At 38.6% G+C, this 19,055-nt stretch overlaps 1 protein-coding gene and 1 long non-coding RNA gene across 8 annotated transcripts in view; one reads left to right on the forward strand and one right to left on the reverse strand.

The window, feature by feature from the left end:
• The window catches only part of LOC106039409 (uncharacterized), a 319,959-nt gene that overhangs the window by 92,542 nt on the left and 208,362 nt on the right, over positions 1 to 19,055 (forward strand). Inside the window, exon 1 of one of the 4 annotated variants that reach the window (XR_010833408.1) lies at positions 8,213 to 8,472. The exons of the other annotated variants lie outside the window; for them this stretch is intronic. This is a non-coding gene — a long non-coding RNA (uncharacterized lncRNA). Of the gene's footprint in view, positions 1 to 8,212; positions 8,473 to 19,055 lie in introns of those variants that run through there. 4 annotated transcript variants of the gene reach the window in all.
• OLFM3 (olfactomedin 3) overlaps positions 15,824 to 19,055 on the reverse strand; it is a 60,844-nt gene continuing 57,612 nt past the window's right edge. For all 4 annotated transcript variants that reach the window (XM_048066988.2, XM_048066989.2, XM_013186560.3 and 1 more), the window contains one exon: positions 15,824 to 18,320. In XM_048066988.2, the coding sequence (XP_047922945.1) occupies positions 17,643 to 18,320 (678 nt within the window). In that variant the 3' untranslated portion in view covers positions 15,824 to 17,642. The remainder of the gene's footprint in view (positions 18,321 to 19,055) is intronic.

The following is a 19,055-nucleotide window of genomic DNA, read 5'->3' on the forward strand; positions in this document are numbered from 1 at the left end:
TTTATCACCAAAAATTAGATGTTCCACTGGATGCAGATTTCAAAAGTCAAGTGTGGTTCTGTAACAGGTCTGTTTCAGTAGACCGAAGTTGATCTATGCAGTATATCCCAAAGTTAATAAGTGTACACCAGCTGCAGTCACAGCTATTAAATGTGAATATAATTTAAATTCCCAGAAAATATGTAGGCATTGTGGAAGTTCACCACATTTGTTTTTGATCCACGCTTAACGATGTACTGTACTTTACACGTACTTTCAACATGTTCACACCATTTGATGAGGCATACCAAAATCTTTCACTGTCTAGAAAAATTTCCTTTATCACCTACAACCAGAGATGTGCACAGAGATTGACAGACCTACTCTAGTGCCTGAAAATCAATGGTTAGGTTAGCTGTAGGGGAGTAGGGAACAAAGAGTCTGTCAGGGTCCTTATTGATTTTCTGAAATATGAGTGAAGTGATAATGATACAAAGCTGTGCATCATCCAGTGTTTTCACATGAAAGGAGAAGCAAGAGGCAGCTTCTCTGGGAGGAGGTATGGTGCACATACGTGGATGGCTGTTCTTCATTGATTTATCTGTCCTGTCTTGCCTTTCGTAGTCATCAGGTTCTGGGTGTAAAGGGGAGCTAAGGATCAGAAATGAAGGCAGTATTTTATTTTCTCTTCATCTTACTCCTTTCTTCCCTATGATGACAAGGAAGCTCCAGCTGGTAATGCTTAGCGTATATGTATACTACTCATTGTGTGAGGGAACCTGCCCTGGAGAGGTCAACTATCAGTTAGGAAAACAACAGGAATCAGAGTTGACTGAAGGTCATTAAGGAATTGAGATCAGAGGGTCATCCTGCCTGATATCTTGCATTTGCTTCATGAAGACGTGACTGCAAACCGTTCTTCATGCTTGCTAAAGCTAAGGTAGATACTCATCCTCTTTTTCATCTTTTTGCAGAGAAGTGAATATTAAACTGCCTAAGGCTCCATCATGCACTCAGTTATCAAAGCATAGAAGTGCTGGAAAGATACTTTGCAGTTGCAAAAAACCACAAATTAGTTCTGGCACTCAAGTGCAGGAAAATCCAGTTAATTGGAAATGGATTTTGTTAGACCAAACATTGATGGAGTCTGGATTTGTTCTACTTTTGTTTGACGTGCAACTCCGTAATAGTTAGATTAAAAGGAATCAAAGTAAACGCTACTAAATATTCCTCTTTGCAATTTGATCAATACAGTCATTTTCTTCTACCAGATATTAAATATCTAAGTAATACTTATTTTTCAATAATATTTAGTATTTCATGGAAGGAAAATAAAATAATACAGCTTGTCTCTCTGTACCTACTTACGTACGTATTGCAAATTTCCCCTTTTTTTTCTAGATGAAAAATGACCATGACACTGACTTTTGAAGATAATTTGTATGTAATCTTCTAAAGAAAGCCAAGTATTTTAATTGCATGCAGCTACTGACTCTTCTAGTTCAAAGAAGGAAAAAAACAAGCAGCAAAAAGAACAGATACTGTAGGGTGCAGGTTTTTTTTTCTGACTACTCTTAATACATTATTTTTTCTTCATGCTGTGATAATTTATATGTGGTCATACTGCCAATGCAATGTGTATCCATCAGAATTGCTGTATAAAGGACAGAAGAGAAAAATGTCACAGCTTTAGGAAGGAAGGATTATAAACACTGATAGGAATGTAAGTCCTGGGGGGAAAAGAAGTATTACATTTGCTGCAGTCATGGTCAAAAATACTGTCAATTACAGTTTAGCTATTTATTTTGATAAAGACATTTCATGTAACCAGACCCTTTGTAAAGCAAATTAGCCATATTAATGAAAAGCATAAAGTATTCATAACTGATGGTTTTACACTCAACTGAAGCAAATGAATGGACTTCAGTGTTAGTTAACATTCACTAGGCTTCTCATTTTATGAATAAAATTGACCTTACAGTGCACATTTAATGTATTTGTCTTGTCCCAATGATCAATGCTCTTTAAGGTGTGGAAATTCAGGTTCTTGTGTTTCTGTCTATGATTATTCCTTTAGCTCTAAGGCGTATTTCCTTGCTGCTTAAATAGTTGAGAAAGGCTTGAATGAGTGCTAAGACATATTTATCATCCTACGTATCCAACATTTATCCAATAGTTGTGAGAGTCTGAATTAGTTCCTGGCAGAAACTGGAGTAGGTAGAAGGAAGGAGATAAATGCTTCAATTCAGAAAAGATGGTAGCCATTTAATTTTGGTATTTCTTTTTAACTGCAATACATCTCCAGGAGCTGTTCTGTTCAGGTGGTAATTCCTCACACCTTTGAGTCCTGTGTTATGTAACATCTGCTGGGGTATGACAAGAAAAGAACTCATCCAGAACCAGCATGTGGTCCATTCAGGTCTAAATCAAAGGTGTTCTTGGCACTATTTGGCAACATATATGATGCAAAGTAATCAGAATATTGTGATTTTCTGCAGTTTTCCTACTGAGGGCAGTGTAAGTTTTTGATTTATTATGTATTAGGCATGGGTGCAGGGCTGGGAAGTACAGCTTACATTTGCAAAAGCAGATTGTCGTCTTTGCTATATCCTGTTCTTCATTGACCTCCTTTGAAGTAGCCTGTAAATTATAGTTTGCTGTATCTTGTCACCTAATCGTGTTATCAGCTGCTGCACATTTTTTTTAGTAGTTTTATGAACTCGAAAATTGTTAGAGGAAACGGTCTAAAAGCAGGTCCATCTAGGACAGTATAAGGCTACTGTAAGCTTAGGAAGGAGAGGGCTGCTCTTGGAAGCACACACTGGCACATTTCTGTTTTATTTCTCATTTAGTATTTTAGAGACTAAGGCTCCATTTCCTTCAGGGTTTTAGCTCCAATAGCACGTACCATTAAGTTATGTTTTCTGGGGTAAACAAACAGTGTAGGTTTAAATTCAGATCTGATGTCTTTATGTTGGTTGAATAATCTGACTTATTATTTTATATGGTGTACCTGGATGGTATGATGTACACTCTATCTTGTGTAATCTGAATTCCATAAAAGCAAAAAACAAACAAACAAAAAACCCTTCATTTCTCTTATCAATACTGTTTTAAAAACAAAAACCCCCGAAAATGTTAATTGAAAATACTTGTTGCTAACAAATGTTAAGAAACTTGAGAAAGCTTGTCTGAACACAAATATAGTCATATAAAGAGGCAGAGCATTTGAAATTGCTGTTGTACGTAGGAAGAAGCTGTTAAAATGTCACTTCATATTTTTAAATGTTCATTTGCAGTTTCACTATGATAGGTGATTTTAAACTATTGGAAAATCAACGTAGAAAATGTCTTAATGGAATTCCTCAGAAAGCCAAAGACTTATGCTAGAGTTATATGATAATAGTTTTTTTTTTTTTTTTTTTTTAGCATGCCTCTCTGTGAACAAGAAATGTATTTGGCTCCAAATGCCTATCTTTATTCATGCAACAAAGGTACGGTACTTGTTCAGCCACCATCACTGAGTTATTGGAAACAAAATGCTCTTTCAGTATTGTTACTGAATCGAATATTTTCTAGGCTCAATAAGATGAGCAAGTATCCTTAGAGAGAAGAAACAATAGCACCGAAATAACATGTTATTTCTAGAACCTCTAAAGTCTTCAATGTGTGTAGCATGTAATTAGCAGCTGAAGTACTGAAGCCTGTATCAGACTAGAAAATGACTAAATCAGAAATATTTGTTCTAGGTGAGGTAAATCAACTTTTCTCTGAGAATAACTCTGAATGCACTTGACATTCTGTGAGCTATTTCCATGAAAATATATTACTGATTTCAATATTTTAGCGAAACAAATCAATATTTCATAATATATGTAAACTCAATGACACCTGAATACTGAGCCTGCCCTGTGTGATTTTGAAAGGCGAGGAGGAAAACGCAATCATTTCTTTCTTCTTCAGGAAACAAAGAATATTTTAGTGGTTCAGGATCTATCCTGAGTTGAATGAGTGAAGATTTGGCTGGCTAAGGACAGGTAAGTATGCCAGGTGCAGGCATACTCTTCCTGTTAACCCTTGGGGATGCTATGAATGTAGTAATTACGGCTGAAGTATTATAGTAGTATGCATGGGCTCAGAGACACTTGTGGAAAGATACTTTCAAGGCACCCATGTGGTGCCTCTAAAGGACTTGCTTTCTCTTAGTGTAAGCTATTACCAAGTTCATTTGGTGAGGAGCAGAGACAGAGGTGCGATAACCCATGCATGTGTGGTCCCTGAAGAGCCATACCAGTGACATGAGCAGGATAAGTCCTCCAGGAAGAAAATGCTAGCAAAGGGGTAGTAAGAATGGATGCTAACAGTTTGTTACTGGTGGTCCAGAAATGGACCCTGTTGTTTACTTGGATGGAAGAGTTTTAAGCTCTTGGATTTTCTGGTTGGAAAGGTGGCTCCGTGCCACTTAGTGATTTGTATCTACCAGTTCCCAAACTGTGAAATTCTCAATACGCTGTTTGTGTTGCATCTAATTCCTGCCAAACAGTCCAATTTTTGGATGAATGACATGCTTCATAAAGTTAAGAACCTCCTTTTGTACCTAATGGCATAGTAAATCTCTCTCATTTACATGAAGTGAAATATGTTAGCTTTGCACTGGTGGTTCAGAAGCAACATGTTATTCAAAAGCATCATATTATTCTACAAGTGAAATCTCTATACAAAAATGTTTGGGGTGAAAGTGTTCTCATGTTTGACCTGGATTTGTTTTTAAAGCAATTGAAACATTCTATATCTAATATATTTCTTCTCCTTTAAAAAAAAAAAAAAAAAGCTGTTTCAGATGAAATCTGTTCAATAAATTCATACACTTTAAAACTATACATGTTCTTCTCATACACCTTTCTATACTTCTATTGAAGTCTTTCATTTTCACTAATGTTCAGAGTATATTAAGGCAGATCTGATATAATCCCTTATCTTGTATTCCTGACCATTCTACTACTAACATTACAAGTTACAATAAGAAAAGTGCTCATCTGTGGGAGTTTTTCTCACGATCTAATCTTAATAGAAGTTCTTCAAGGTACTTATGTGATTAAAGGAGTATTGTCCGTATCTTCCTGATTTAGGGAGATTAAAACTAATTCTTTAAGAATAATCATTGTTTTGTTGTTAAAGAATGAGCCAAGAATGATAGCTGCTAGTTCTTTCACAAACATAATCCCTTATAGCGTTCTTTTTATTTATGCACAGAGCTGCTGATGAATGAGTGGAAGTAGGATTTAGTGGGATTTAAAAATACTCTCAGTTGAAAGGCTTAATTTAATATGCAAATTCTAGTGGGAATTTTCTTTCCCAAAGAGATTTTATTAGCATTTAGACATTTTAAATGTACAAAACAGATCCTGCTCTAAAGCACAGAAAACAAGTCCCATCAAAGTATTATTGCATTTAAATACAGGCCTTGATAGAAGCTGCATACAAAACTCATAAAAGTGAAATGTAGGCTTATTTTTCTTAAGGCTTTGAGGTGTCTGTCCTATCTCATTACTGACTCTGTTTAATACACTCTTTGAATCTGCTTGATAGTCCCAGTAAAGCAGAATGTAATTACCCACAGCTGGTCAATTGTAAAGAACCATGAAGCAAGTGTCAGCTACTGGGCATTCATCCTCATATGGTCTGAGCCTTCTCTTCACAATCTGTATTTGTTATCAGCAGTGATCCTGAGAATGAATGCCTTTCGATTTCCATGAGTGACAGATTTGCTGCAGCTGCTCCAGCCAGGTGTGATAATGCAGATATAAAATTAGCTGTAAATCTGACTAGTTGAATTGGTTTACTACCACATGGTATCTATGAACTTTTTACACCATCTTCTTCCCCCCAAAATTCACAGTGGTTGTGAACAACACATTTGAAACGCTCTAGCATCTTCTGTGTCTGTAAGGAATTATTAGCCTTAGAAAACCATTTTAGTACCTCTGGGTATTGTAGCTGAATGCTAGGATAGGATCTCAGGCAGTCCTGCTGTAATATTGTTGGATGGATTTTGTAAAATTGAGAAAAATTGTTGGAATATTAATGTGGTAATAGCTATCTCTGTCAGCTGAGTTGGAGAAATAGCAGCTATCAGTTACTTAGTACTGGTTTGGAGATTCCAGAGGATGGTTTACTGAGCCAGAAAATTGTCTAATAAAGTGACTTTTTGTAGAGATGTTTTGTGTAAATTTATGGTTATCTGCTGAATTACACTCCATGTAATTGTAAAAGAGTTTGAAAGGTATTTCAGCCTTTTCTACTGAGGTTAGAGTGATGGGCTTGGATCAATTAATAAAGAAAATACTTTCTGAAGCAAAGATTGCTTTTTTAGAGAGATGATAACTTACACTCAGGAAGATGACGCTGCTGTTGTTGCATACTTTTAGAAATATTTCTGCCCATGGTGTTTTAATATACCAACTTGGAAGATGAGTAGATAAAGGAAATATGTTCACAGGACTGTGATTGTACCTTCGAGGGTGAAAAGCAAAAATGTACAGTGAAAATAATTGGACTTCTCTCTGATGAAATTAGATAGAAATATGGAGGTTTCTAACTCTTGTATATTTGTAAAATAATAATACCATCTTATAGTTAAGATGGGTGATATTTACAAGCATCATCTGTACATACATCACAGTATTCACTGAAGTGAATAAACAGCCAGTTCTGGACTCATAATTACATAGAATTAAAGGTCATGCTAGCCACCAGATAACATCTGTCAAGATCATCTGGCTTGTATTTTTCCAAACTATTTGGGTTTCTTTAAGCCATACTGAAACAGCTTGAATCCCCTCTGTATTCCTGAGGCTTGTGTTTCATGTTGGATAGGCATCTTGGCAGGGCAGAGCGGGCCAGGAGAAACCCCAGTGTGGGGGATTGGTGTAATTTGGACAATCCCTGTAATGCTTCTCTACTTACCCAAAAGGGTTTACTCAGCCAAATCTGTAACTTTTTCCAGCTGCAGCTGGCTGGAAGACAGACTCTGATGCTATCAAAGTGAACTTGCTGCAAAATCTGGAGAGGACTTCTTACTGCAAATACGTTCACATAGGATGTCTTAAATCAGTTCTCTACAAATGTAGCAGCTTCCCTAATCAGCAACACAGAAATCTGCATCCCTCTGGCCCCCTTAGCCCAACTGTAAGTGTTTCTTCTGTAGGAAATGCACTATCAGATGAAGTCTACCACTGGGATAAAACTAGCTCACCATAATCATCTATGTAGCTAGTGTAACATTCTTTTCTTTTAACCAAGGCAGTTTTTAAACTTCATCTTAAATTTCTCCAAAAATAGGAATACCAGTGTTCTGCATCCTGCTGTTTGTAGTAGGTGCTTTTGGTTTTGTTGCTTTAATGTTTATATTCTAAGTGCAATTTTAACTTTTGCTGTAGCGGAGGTAGAGGTCTGGAAGGCTCTACATTTTGTTAAAATTCACTATTCAGTTTGTAATCATGTTCCAAAATTGTAGTGCATACTACATCTTTTCTGTTTAACTTCATTTCTAATTCAAATCCAAGAGTATCATATTCTTTTACCTCATGAGATGCTTGTGGCTATTTTTCCCAGTGTGTGTATCAATATATATAGTTGTCTACCTACATCCCCTTTTTTGGACTTCTTCACCCTAGATTACTCCATTTAGCCATTTTATAGCGTACCCCACAAACAGTTGTATCAGCTCAGGCAGGCTGTGAGCTGTGGCAGAGACGTGGAAACAGGCAGAGAGATGAACATGGGAAGCTCCTTAAATGTTTTTTCTACTACTGAAAAGGAAATGTAAAACTGTTCTTTCTTTGTAGAAATTCGTGATTGCAGTCTTGATTCATGCCAAATCTGTAGCATTCAAGGATAAAACAAATCACTCTACAGTTTTTCCAAGCGAAATACTCTTTCTAATAAATCCTCAAAGTTATTTTTGACAAATTGTCCTTTCCACGAAAAGATGATTAAATGTTGGTATATGTATTATCAAAAGACAGCCCAAAGTAACCATTGTTTACGAATAGTATTGTCTACTTTTGTATAGCACAAAGTCATAAAGGGTTTCATAACAGATTTCATAAATCCATGTGACTGTCTAGATCAATAATTCAATAAGCACACAAGAGTATGTGAAGCAATGGGACAATGTCTTTAACGTTAACCTTTTTATGTTTCTTGAAGCATTGCTGTGTGTTTATTCAGTCTTTATAAATCTGAATGGAAGAATGCACCCGAAAGAGCTGATAAATGCTTCAGATGTAAATATGTCAGAGATTCATGCAGTCAGAGTTTAAGGCTATAATGAATAATGCACCACCTAATCTGACCTTTCCTATTTCACAGACCATTACGCTTCTCCAAAAGAGATTCCAGTATGGGCTCCTTGTTCAGTCCTATCGTTTGGGATTGACGCAAAACTGAAAGTGCCATTTATGCCAGTTCACTCATAGTTAACATCACTGGGTGAGAAATCTCAATTATTTTATAACTCTTACTGATTTTAAAATGTTGTTTCTTTAGAAGTTTTTCCTTAATGTTTCCACTTTAAAGTTACTGCAGAGTATTGCTTTTGTAGGAATAGAAATGGAAAATAGTGTTTACCAAACTCATACTTCCTTACATCTAATTACTTGAACTCCTAAGGCCCCTTGTCTGTAATGTAGCGAAACACTTTGTAAAAGGGCTGAGGAACTTCTTAGGAGTGTGCCCAGCAGTGTCAGCAAACAATAGGTGACCTGATCCTATGGAGAGGTGGATTCAGACAAGATCATATCCAAGCATGACAGTAGAGCCAATTTCTATGTCAATATATGTAAATGTATGCTAATTTAAATGGGTAATTTGGCAGGCCAGAGGAAACCCTATTTAGCTGCAGATGAGCAAGGTGACCCAAAAGAATACAAATTAGGATAAAGTTGGAAAAAAGAGAGAGAGAGAGAGAAAGCTTGATTAACTTTACTAGGCCTGCTGTAGCTGTCTGCTTGTTTATCAAAATTTCTGTAATAAACCTCTCATCTCCCTCACCTAATTTCTGGGAGGCCAGGTGGCAAACATGTAGAGAAATGCCCAGTTTGTGAGGCTGTGTGACCAAGTGGACTAGTTAGGCAGTGGCATGACACTTTGGCAAGTGGGATTTATTCTGTCAGACAAAACTGCTTATGCTAAGTGCTTTCTTCTAAAGCTTGTTATGCTGTACAGTTTGCTTGACTTTATTAAAAATGTTCCTTTGATTATTCAGGCAAACAAAGGAGGAACGCGATAGCTCCTCAGGAGCACGTGCTGGAAGCTTTACAGCTTCCCCTGGATAAATATCCAGCTGGGCGCACTGAACAGTGGCAGCTGCCAGAGCACTGGGGTCTGTGGCTGTCCCACTGTGGCAGGCTGTGGTCCCTGCAGGGCATGAGAAATGTTATTCCAGGTAGCGAAATCATTTTGGGTTCTGGGAGTCCAACTAGGAAGGGGGTAGTTTTCTCATGTTGGGTGTTCTTAGACTTTTTTCTGCTTCTGGTTGGTTTTGCTTCAGTTGGTGCATAAGTGATTCCCCTAAGATGCTATATTCTCTCCAGGCTTGCTCTTAAATACTACATAGAATTCAGGCACAGTCATGTATCTATGATTACATCTGCTTCTATACTATATATAAAATCAGTTCTGTCCTTTTTTATTTGCAACTTGGAAGGAAAACCATGAAATAGAAATTTATGTAGCTCTGTCATTCAGATGTATTTGATGCACTGTACATACTGATTTATAATTTGTCTTTAACATAAGGATCGCCTTACTCTGTGGTGTAAAATACTTCCATTCCCATATCTGTTTTCTCACAGTTTTAATGTTGTTGAATAAGCAGTGTTCCATGCTCATAATTATGATTTTCTATATTTTGTGAGCCAGTCTAATGACATAGTAAATACCCATTTTCATATGGTACATAAATATCCAGTTTCATAATTATCTAGGCATATGTCATGCATATTGACATTCAGTAAACACTAATAAAATCAACAGAGTTTGTGTTTACTTAGCATGTTGTACTGAATAGCTGTAACTGAGTGCTATTAAGGTAGATGATGTATTGTGAAAAAGTGTACCGGGATCATTTCATTTATTTAATGTTATACTTTGCAATGTTTATCGCCTTTCAGACTGGGGATTGTGCTGCATATGGTATCATTTTTCTGCTCCGTATCATGATATTGCCATGCTATTAGAATAACAGCATATTAACATTTGCCATAAAAGTGCAATTTAGTCTTTCAGAGCGAAATTCATGGCTGGGCTTAGGGCCAGGATGAGGCTTGTGAATCTCCCAAGTCCTACTTCAGCTCTCACATCAGTGTAAAAGCGTATACAAACTGTCACGCTTTCTTCCTTGTTTAGCCTGGTGAACAGATGCTTTTGTATATACTTTGGTGGTGAGGTTTGTGCTCTGAACTGAAGGGCGCTAGTCTAGACATATAGAGGCCTAAAATAGATGTAGGTTCCCACTGTTCTTTCCCAAACCATATGCACAGCATTGTGGGTCAATGCAGGACTCCACTAAGGGCTGTGAGCTAGGTTATACCCATCCCTGACACTGTCACTGTGGGAGCTTCTTGGTTGGATAAAATGCCCTGGGCTGTGATTAATCCTTGTTATGAGCGAGGGAAGCTGGTAAAGTCCAGCAGCGCTGGAGTTGCTGTAATTCAGTCTGTAGGAAAGACAGGCCTTTGCAGGTATGCAAAGTAAGGGCAGCGTCAAAGTAGTCACATATTGCACCCTTTGGATTTCTTCCACATGAATGAAATAAAAAAACCTCCTTATAGAAGTGGTATTCTTTCTTCAGAAATCACTTAGAGCCTGTTATTAATGGCGGGCACATGGTAGTCATGAGCTAACTGGCTGCTTGTGCAATACATGCTGCTGAGACTGAAAGTGTCGAGTTAAAAATATTACCTTGCTGGTGTGCAAAGACATCTTTGCAAGGCTGAAAACATAGGAAAAGCCATTAAAAATCAGTGTAAGTGCACGAACTGAGCTTGGGCAGAGGTATTTGATTCTTCAGATGAATGGTATGCTGACTTGAGATACAGGAAATCTAACATCAACTCTTGGTGAGCCAAAGAAACCTTATTAGGTTTAGCTTAAGCTTAGAAACCTTATTAGGTTTAGCCTAAGCTTAGTTCATCTTAGGCTGAACTGCTCTCTGTCCAAACTGCTCAGTCTGGAGAATGAGATTTGTAAAAATGTTCTTTCCTCCCTGAAGGTGTGGGAAGCTTGGTTAATTATTGTCTGTGTATTGCCTTACAGTCCTGAGGAGGTGGCTAAGAAATGCCTGCTGTGCTCGAGAGCTGTAGGAATGAGTTAAAGCTGTTCTTCTGTGCACTTTAAAAGGCACTTGTCTCTTGAAATCCTGAGAAACCATTAGTCTGTTATGTCCTTCAAGGTGACAATAATCCCAGTTTACCCAGATGAGGGAAGGCTGAATAAATGGCCTGTCTGCATGCTGTGACACAGTTGGAGCTTAACGCGAAAGGCATAAGCGTCTTTGACAGGATGCACACTCAATTACTGTGACGCCTGATGTCCTGGAGATGGAAGTGTTGCTGACCACCTTGAGGGTGTGATCCAGAAGGGAGAAAAGGAGGTTTAGCCTGCTCTGGTGAAAGATGATTCTAATTTAATTTCTCACCATTGCAGACATGAAACAAAATATTTCCTTAGAAATAAATAAAAGGGAAGAAAGCTATCTTGAATCTGTTCAAAATTATTTCTTTACAGCAGCCCATGATATACAATCAGTACTGCTTGTAGGCACTTTTATGGGCACAGTAGATCTAAACTTTACATAACTGGGAACATAAATTTAGGCCTTCTCCAGATGAAGCTTGCTATGCTATAAACCTTTTGTACAGTTTGAGTTCTATCTAAATAACCCTTCATTAAAATTCACACTGCAAGATGAGAGGGGTTGGGGAGGTTTAAGTGAAGATCAAGAAGATTAGAATAGAACAAACAGAAGAGAAAACTACAAAGAAAAATAAGCTGGAGTGGTTTGTGCATGTGGCTGATGTTGTGTGAGGGAAATTAAAAGAATGACTTTAAGAAGTTGAAGAAAATCAAAGGAGCGACACAATTCAGTAATACAGTATGGTACATTTCTTTTAAATTACTTTACTTTAAAACAACAACTTGCTGTATAGTCATTTTTGTCTCCAGTTGTTTTTCATGCTGTCATCTTTCAAACTACATGTATATCTTTACATAAAGGATGTATAGCAGTTGACTCCTATGTACGCAAAAATCCATTTTCCTTATGCTTCCAAACTCAAAGCAGTGAGACTCAAAGCGATCAGATCCCTGGGGCAGAAGAGTTCTTCTCCATGTACACCCAGACTGCATTGACTTGGCGTAGGAATGAGCGGCTGCAGATTGACTGCACCTATCCAAGCAGCCCTGGGCTCAGCCCTGTGCATCTGCAGAAGGGAAACTCATCCATTGCTAGCCAGTGTGTAAGTGCTCCACTGCACAGTTCCCGAGGAAAATGGCATTTCTGTACAGTGGATGCAAAGTTGGGGGGCGGGATGCAGCTGATCTAAATGTTACCTACATTTGTGGTAGCCTGTGCTTAAGACTGCCATTTTGGGAAGAAAAAATCCTGAAGAAGCTTTGCTTCACTTTGATGGCCGAAAGGCTTCTGCATTGTAATTTTAATCAAGTGGTCTGGTGGAATAGATACAGGCAGACTCCACAGGCTCCGCTGCTACTGCTCAGCTGGCAAGCTGTGCGTATGAGTCTAGCAGAAACTTCTAAAGGTGATTTTCCCCACTCCTTCAATCTCAGCGATAGACAGACATCATCCTGAGTCTTTAAGAAGTTGAACACTTTTATGATAAGCTTCTTCAATCCCTATTGATATGGAGATCAATAAACATGATTTGTATTTTAAGAGCAAATATTTCTTCCACATGCTGTTTCAGGGGGAATACATATTTTGATATTTGGGGCCAGTCCCTACATTTATGAATAATCCCTATTGACTTGGATGAGAGCTGGCCACTGCAGCAAGGATATGTCCCTTGTGTCCCTAGTCTGATCAGATGGATGGTCTGTTTGCAGTGTGGAGAAAACTGCACGTCTCATTTTCGTGAATCTGCGGTTGCATCTATCTAATCAACACAGTATGTCTCCTTCCTAGATCCCCAGCAGGAGCCATACTGCACAAAACTTTTGTTCGTGGATAGTCTCTGGAACATGGTGTTGGGTAACTGTCTCCTGTTTCCCAGTAACTGAATGTAGAAACCCCTGTAATAATGAGCTTTGCATAATCTGTGGGGGAGAATAACTTTATTAATGAACAGTTCAAGGATAAATTTATAGTTAGGTTATTTGCTTGCATATTGATGCACGTGTGTGGTCACGTGTGGGAGAATTGCTGAGGAAAGCTCAGCTTAGAGAATGGGCTTTGCTTTTCTTTTTGGCGATAGGATTCTCTGTTCTTAGCGAGGCAGAGGTTTCACGCTAAGCTGTACGGCGTGTGGAAGTTGCTGTGCATGCCTGAGGCCCTATGTGAGCTTCTGGTGGAAGGCAGCTCCTGCAGCACGGGCAGCCGAGATGCAGCTCTGCAGCTGCATCAGCCTATTGTGAAAAACATGCCCAGATGCTTAGCATTGCTTCCTGAACTGCAAGGGTGTAGAGTAAGACTTGCTGCAGGGAACGCTTAGATGATTTATAGGAAGATATGTTCCCATCCAAAGGATTTCCAGAAAGATTTTGACTAGCACAGAAATCAGTACAAATCAAAACTGTTCCCTGGAAATTCTTGAACTAGAAAAGGACAAAACTTACCAGCTGAATAATTTGCTGTGAGTGGTTTGTTCATGTCTAGCTCTCCTGTTTTCTAAGCACCTGGGTATTATAACAAATTACCAGGTAAGGGATTTATTCATGCTGTGGTTTGAAACAATCCTGTTGTCTTTTGCTGTGGATCCAGCCTACTGAGCTGAGTGACAGCTAGTGCCCCGAGCTGTCTAGAAATATTCTCAGTTATAAGTTTTTATTTTATTATTATTGTTTTAAATTAAATATCATATTTTGCTAGTAGTGATGAGAGTGGTAAGTAGGCTCCAGGGTCACTGCCAGTGCTCTGCTTAATGCACTGTGACAGATAGGAGCAGCTGAGCAGCCTGCCTATGTAACTATAAACCTCATAGTTACTCGCTGGGACGAGCTGCCACAAGGGACTATAAGAGATGATTACTGTTCAGGGAGCCTTCTCTGTGGAGAGTTGTTGTACCCGTTTTGTCATGGGGAATGGTTAGCCCGTTGCAGGGAGGAAGCTGGGGGCCTGGCAGTATGCATCATTCGCAGCCCTCAGGTTCCCTGGGAGAGGCATGCATGGGGCACCGCAGGCGTCCCTGCTGCCAGCCACATGGCTCTGCCAAGTGTAAGGATTGTGTCTGAGGTGCAGAAAGGACACGGTCCTTTTACATGCTTATCCCTTGAAGCAGGAAGCTGTGATTTGTCACTAAGTCAGTAAAATAGGCTCTACAACTAACTTTCCAGTGTTTAAAGAGAGTTTTTTTTTCCTAAAGTATCAGTACCTCCAACAAACAGCCTATGCTTCAATTATATGAATAAAAGTTTACTTTGATATGTAGGTTTCTGCTATATTACAAAGATTTTCTGTTTGTGCTGCTCAGTTATGAAAGCAGAGTTTGTAACACTTAAATTTGCACATATTAAGGCATGGTGTTTGCAGCCTTTGTGGAATATGACTTTGGAATTTCCTACGTGGAAAAGCCATTCAGATCAATGCAGATTCATAGAAAAATGAGTGCTCCCTAGTAGGAAGCAGTGCTACTTCCCTGGTAGCATGCCACCAGGTTTTGTTGTGTTGATGCTGTGTAAGCTGTTATTTCGTGTTCAAAGGTATTGGAATCCAGCCCGCTGTTACTAATTTAGAAGGGCAGGATTTCTTTAGGTACGATATCTATGCTTTAGTGCAGCAGTTTCATCAGTAAGACAAATAGCCCTTCAGAGGTGCTTTTCTTACCCATATCCAGCACCCTTCACTCATCTCTTTCCTTCCTTTGACTGATAGGAGTGTAGACATGTTGCTGTCTAAATTGCTAACTAAATGAGATTAATCCTACTGTAAGAAACATTATCAACTTGTACTAATGGATGTATGATAATTACACTTTATGAAAATTTCATAAGCAAATATGGTAGTGACATTTTTTTTTTCAGATGTGTTTATTAATGTTAGAAAGGAAGTTTAATTTCTCCCTAAATGTCTTGGGAGCACTGTATTTTCAAAATCTGTTTTGCTGAAGTTACTCTATGAGGAGGAAAGATTAGTGTTTGTTTTAGGGCTTTTGATTAAAAATCTGAAGATATTTCATTTTGATAAAACATTCCTGTATGATATAAAATACCTTTTAAATCAGCAGTTATGTACACTTTCACATGTTGTAGAAGAAGGCTCGTTGTCAAGACAGGAAAGTGTGGTACCAGCAAGTGGGTACAGGAGCGCAGGGGTTTAACCTGTCTGTTTACCTGGGCTCTGTCTCCACTGTGAGTGATTTTAAAGGATAACAGCGATTGTTTTAGCAAGGTAGGAGAGTAACTTCTCTCTCGTCCTGTTGTAATGTACTTGTTGTTGTTCCCCTGCTTTGTCAGTTCTTGAAACCTCACAGGTGTTTTTTTGTTTTGCAACCAGTATGAAAAACAAGGCAATTTGTTATTCAGCTCCACATGGGCTTATATTATAAAGCAGATTTGTTAGTGTATATACAATATATATTTACAATAATGAAAACAGTGACGAGACTTAAGGTGGTCTCAGCTGGTATATTGGAAAAATCAACAAATCAAATGGCTTCAAAATAGATCTGGCAAAAATATCGGTGCATTTAATTTTTTTCTTCTTAAACTGAAACACTTTTGTATGTGTTTTTGCTTTTCTATGAGCCCAGTTTCAAAGGGTTTAAAACAGGAAAAAAGGAGAATCTCAGGTTTTGTGAGGAACAAAGCTTTTCATGCTTTCAGATACCCATCCCTCTGCCTTATGTGACAGCTCAGTTTAAGAACTAGTATAGACATTTTATTAATGTTAGTTTTTTTCTGTACATGTCAAAATAGGTAAATAGCACCTCATTCTTTTTCTTCAACAGAATACCTCCCCCACCCCCCAAATTTCCAATGAAATATGGGGCAAGCTTCTTTCTTTCTTCCTCAATAAAATACCCCTACCCTTCAACTTCTAATGAGAGAGTGCAGCAAGCCACATAGCCACCACATTACTCTCATTTGCCAGAAAGCAGCCACAGCAGTGACGCCAACTTTTTGCAGAGATGTTTGGGCTTTGTTAGCAGTAATATCACTGCTTATGGTTACAGCTAATACCTTTAAGAAACAAGTATTTCTGGAAGCTATCAGGTGTCACACTGATCACTTGAACCTTTTCCTTTGTATTTTCTTCCTAATTACTGTCATCCCAAAAAATCCTTCATCAACAGATAAATGTTCTTCTATTATGAATACAAAGATGGGCAGACGAAGGAAAGCAACTTGTCTTCTAGCACTGTTCTGCGCTGCCCCAGAACAGTGCGAGTGTGGTACGTGCTCCCACCCCCAGGCCGGGGGCATCGGCAGCAGCCCACTGTCAGGTTCAGTTTTCCAAGGCCCAGACCAAGGAGTGAGCATAAAGGAAAGAAAATAGTGGGAGGGAAGAGCAGGAGAAAAAAACAGAGCTTGCAGGGTGGTAAAAATTGGACAGGGTGAACAGTTGTAAAGCTGGGATTGCTGTGAGACTTCAAAACTGCAAATTTGCCAGTAAGCACCAATGGTGAGTAAGAAGGGATCTACCAAGCAAAGCTGAGAATGGGGATCATGCACCTGAGAAACTATTGATCTGTCTTTCTGAGAAATAACAACCTTTTCTCAGATTTACCACTTTCAACTGACCCATAGCCAGAACTGCAATTAAGCTTCAATATATTTTATAAAAAATAGTACTTAGTTTACTTTCACAGAAGTGAAGAGATACAATTGCACAATGGTGGTTACAATGGTAGAAATACATACTGTTGATAAAATGTTTGCAAGAGATTTAAAAACATACTATACAGCACCACATCTGAAATTGGTTGATGGCAAAATGAGTCATACTCCATGTTCATGTAAATTAAATTCCTAAATCTTTCCTTTAGAATAAAAAAAAAAATAGTGTGCAATATGTCTGCTACTAAAATGTTTCCTGATGTTGAACAATAGATTAAAATCAAAAATGAGGTAAAAAAAAAAAAAAGACATTCATGCATTTAAGCCACCATTAGTCTCTGACTCTACAATAAGGCAGATCATAATCTTTTTAAAACTGTCTTTAGCCACTTAAATCCTTCTTAGTGCTTTCACAATAAGGTCCATCAAGACCTTGTAGAATCATGAGTTAAGATGCTTTTATGTCCAACAGGTCATTTTTGACAGGCTCAGCCATATTTGAAATGCATTGTGTAGTACAAAATGTTGCTTTTCCTTAGTGGAAAAAGGAAATGTAAATTAAAAGGAATAGAGAGAGATGAAGGCTTTAGAATTTATCACAAATGACACTGCGTTGAGGGGGGGAGGTGAGGGAAAGGGAAAGAGAATTATGTGTCATCTTCAGTCTTAATGACGTGGAAAAGGGTGACATTAAACAGGACTTGATGTCCGTTATTCCAGGCATAGAGAGCTCTATCCCTTGCATTGTAGTCAAGCATGGATATATGAAAATACTGATTATGGAAAGGAATGTCTGTGTATTCGTAAGTGGAGGTTTTGGTGGAGTAAGAGTAGTAGACCTTGGCTCCTGTTAGGTGAGAGTTAGTAACATACAAGGTGCCACAGATCATGAAGGATTCTCCAGCGCTTCTCTTTGGGTAGCCTGTGCTCCAGCTCTTCAGCACCTCCAGCGTGTCTTGGTTTAGCTGGCTGATGACAATGTTGCCTGCATTCTGGTTGGTGGCATACACAGCCCATAGCCCAATCTCATCGGCCATCAGGTCAATATCAGAAAAGCCACCCCAGGTGTAAGGGTAGACATTGTGAAAGCCGGCATACTCGAGGCTACGCTGTGCAAGCACCCGCCCAGTGTCAAAGCTGTATTTGATGATGATGTTGCTCTGATACTTGTTGAAATAGAGGGAGCCATTGTAGACAACATGGTTGGTTCCTGCCCATTTGAATGGAAGGTTGTATGTCCGTGATTCAGCCCCACTGACGAAGTCTGCAATTGATTTATATTCGCGGACAATTTTATTGTTAGTGTAACTGTCCATGTACCACACCTGGAAAGAAAACAAAGTTTGGAAGTGAACGCCTGGAACACAGTCTGTGGCACATGATCATGATATGGCATGATGGATACATTGCCAAAAAAGACAGAAAAAGGTTTTGGGTGTGCAGCAATCTATCAAAGTACAATAGTGTCCACCTTCCTGTTAAAAAGACATTGAGGAACTCTTGAATTTCTAAATCAAAACTTACCTATACAAGTGAACTCTTAGGGAGACTGTTACAGCTGCAGTGCCTGCAGTTATTTAATGTTTGGGTCTCTGCTATATGGGACTTGCTGAAGATATTCTCAGAGACCAATAATTAAGGAGAGAGGTGGAAAGGGCATGTGAGCTATGCTTGGTTTTATGCTTAGAAATACGCTTGGCTGAATTTTCCTCAGTTGAGTCTTTGACCAGTGAAAAATGGTGCACAAAACCAAATGTAATAGCAATGAAACCAGTAAAGTTTGGGAACCATTTTTTCCCTTAAAACAAAAGAAAACAAATTCGCTTTTTATTTAACATTCTGTATCCCCCATTTTTCCCTTCATATATTTTGTCTTTTCTCCAGTTAGTTCCTCTCAGAGGAAAAATCGGATCCTGACTAACAAAAGAGCGGAGCAATTTCTGCAGACATTTTTGCGCAGATTTCAAAAGCCCTGTTAACACACTATTTGCATGGACACCAGCACAGCTCCCCATCTTCCTGCTAGCTGAGATCCTGCAAGGAATATGGTTTGCTGCTTT

The sequence above is a fragment of the Anser cygnoides genome, chromosome 8 (assembly GCF_040182565.1).
Source record: "Anser cygnoides isolate HZ-2024a breed goose chromosome 8, Taihu_goose_T2T_genome, whole genome shotgun sequence".
Classification (NCBI taxonomy): domain Eukaryota; kingdom Metazoa; phylum Chordata; class Aves; order Anseriformes; family Anatidae; genus Anser; species Anser cygnoides.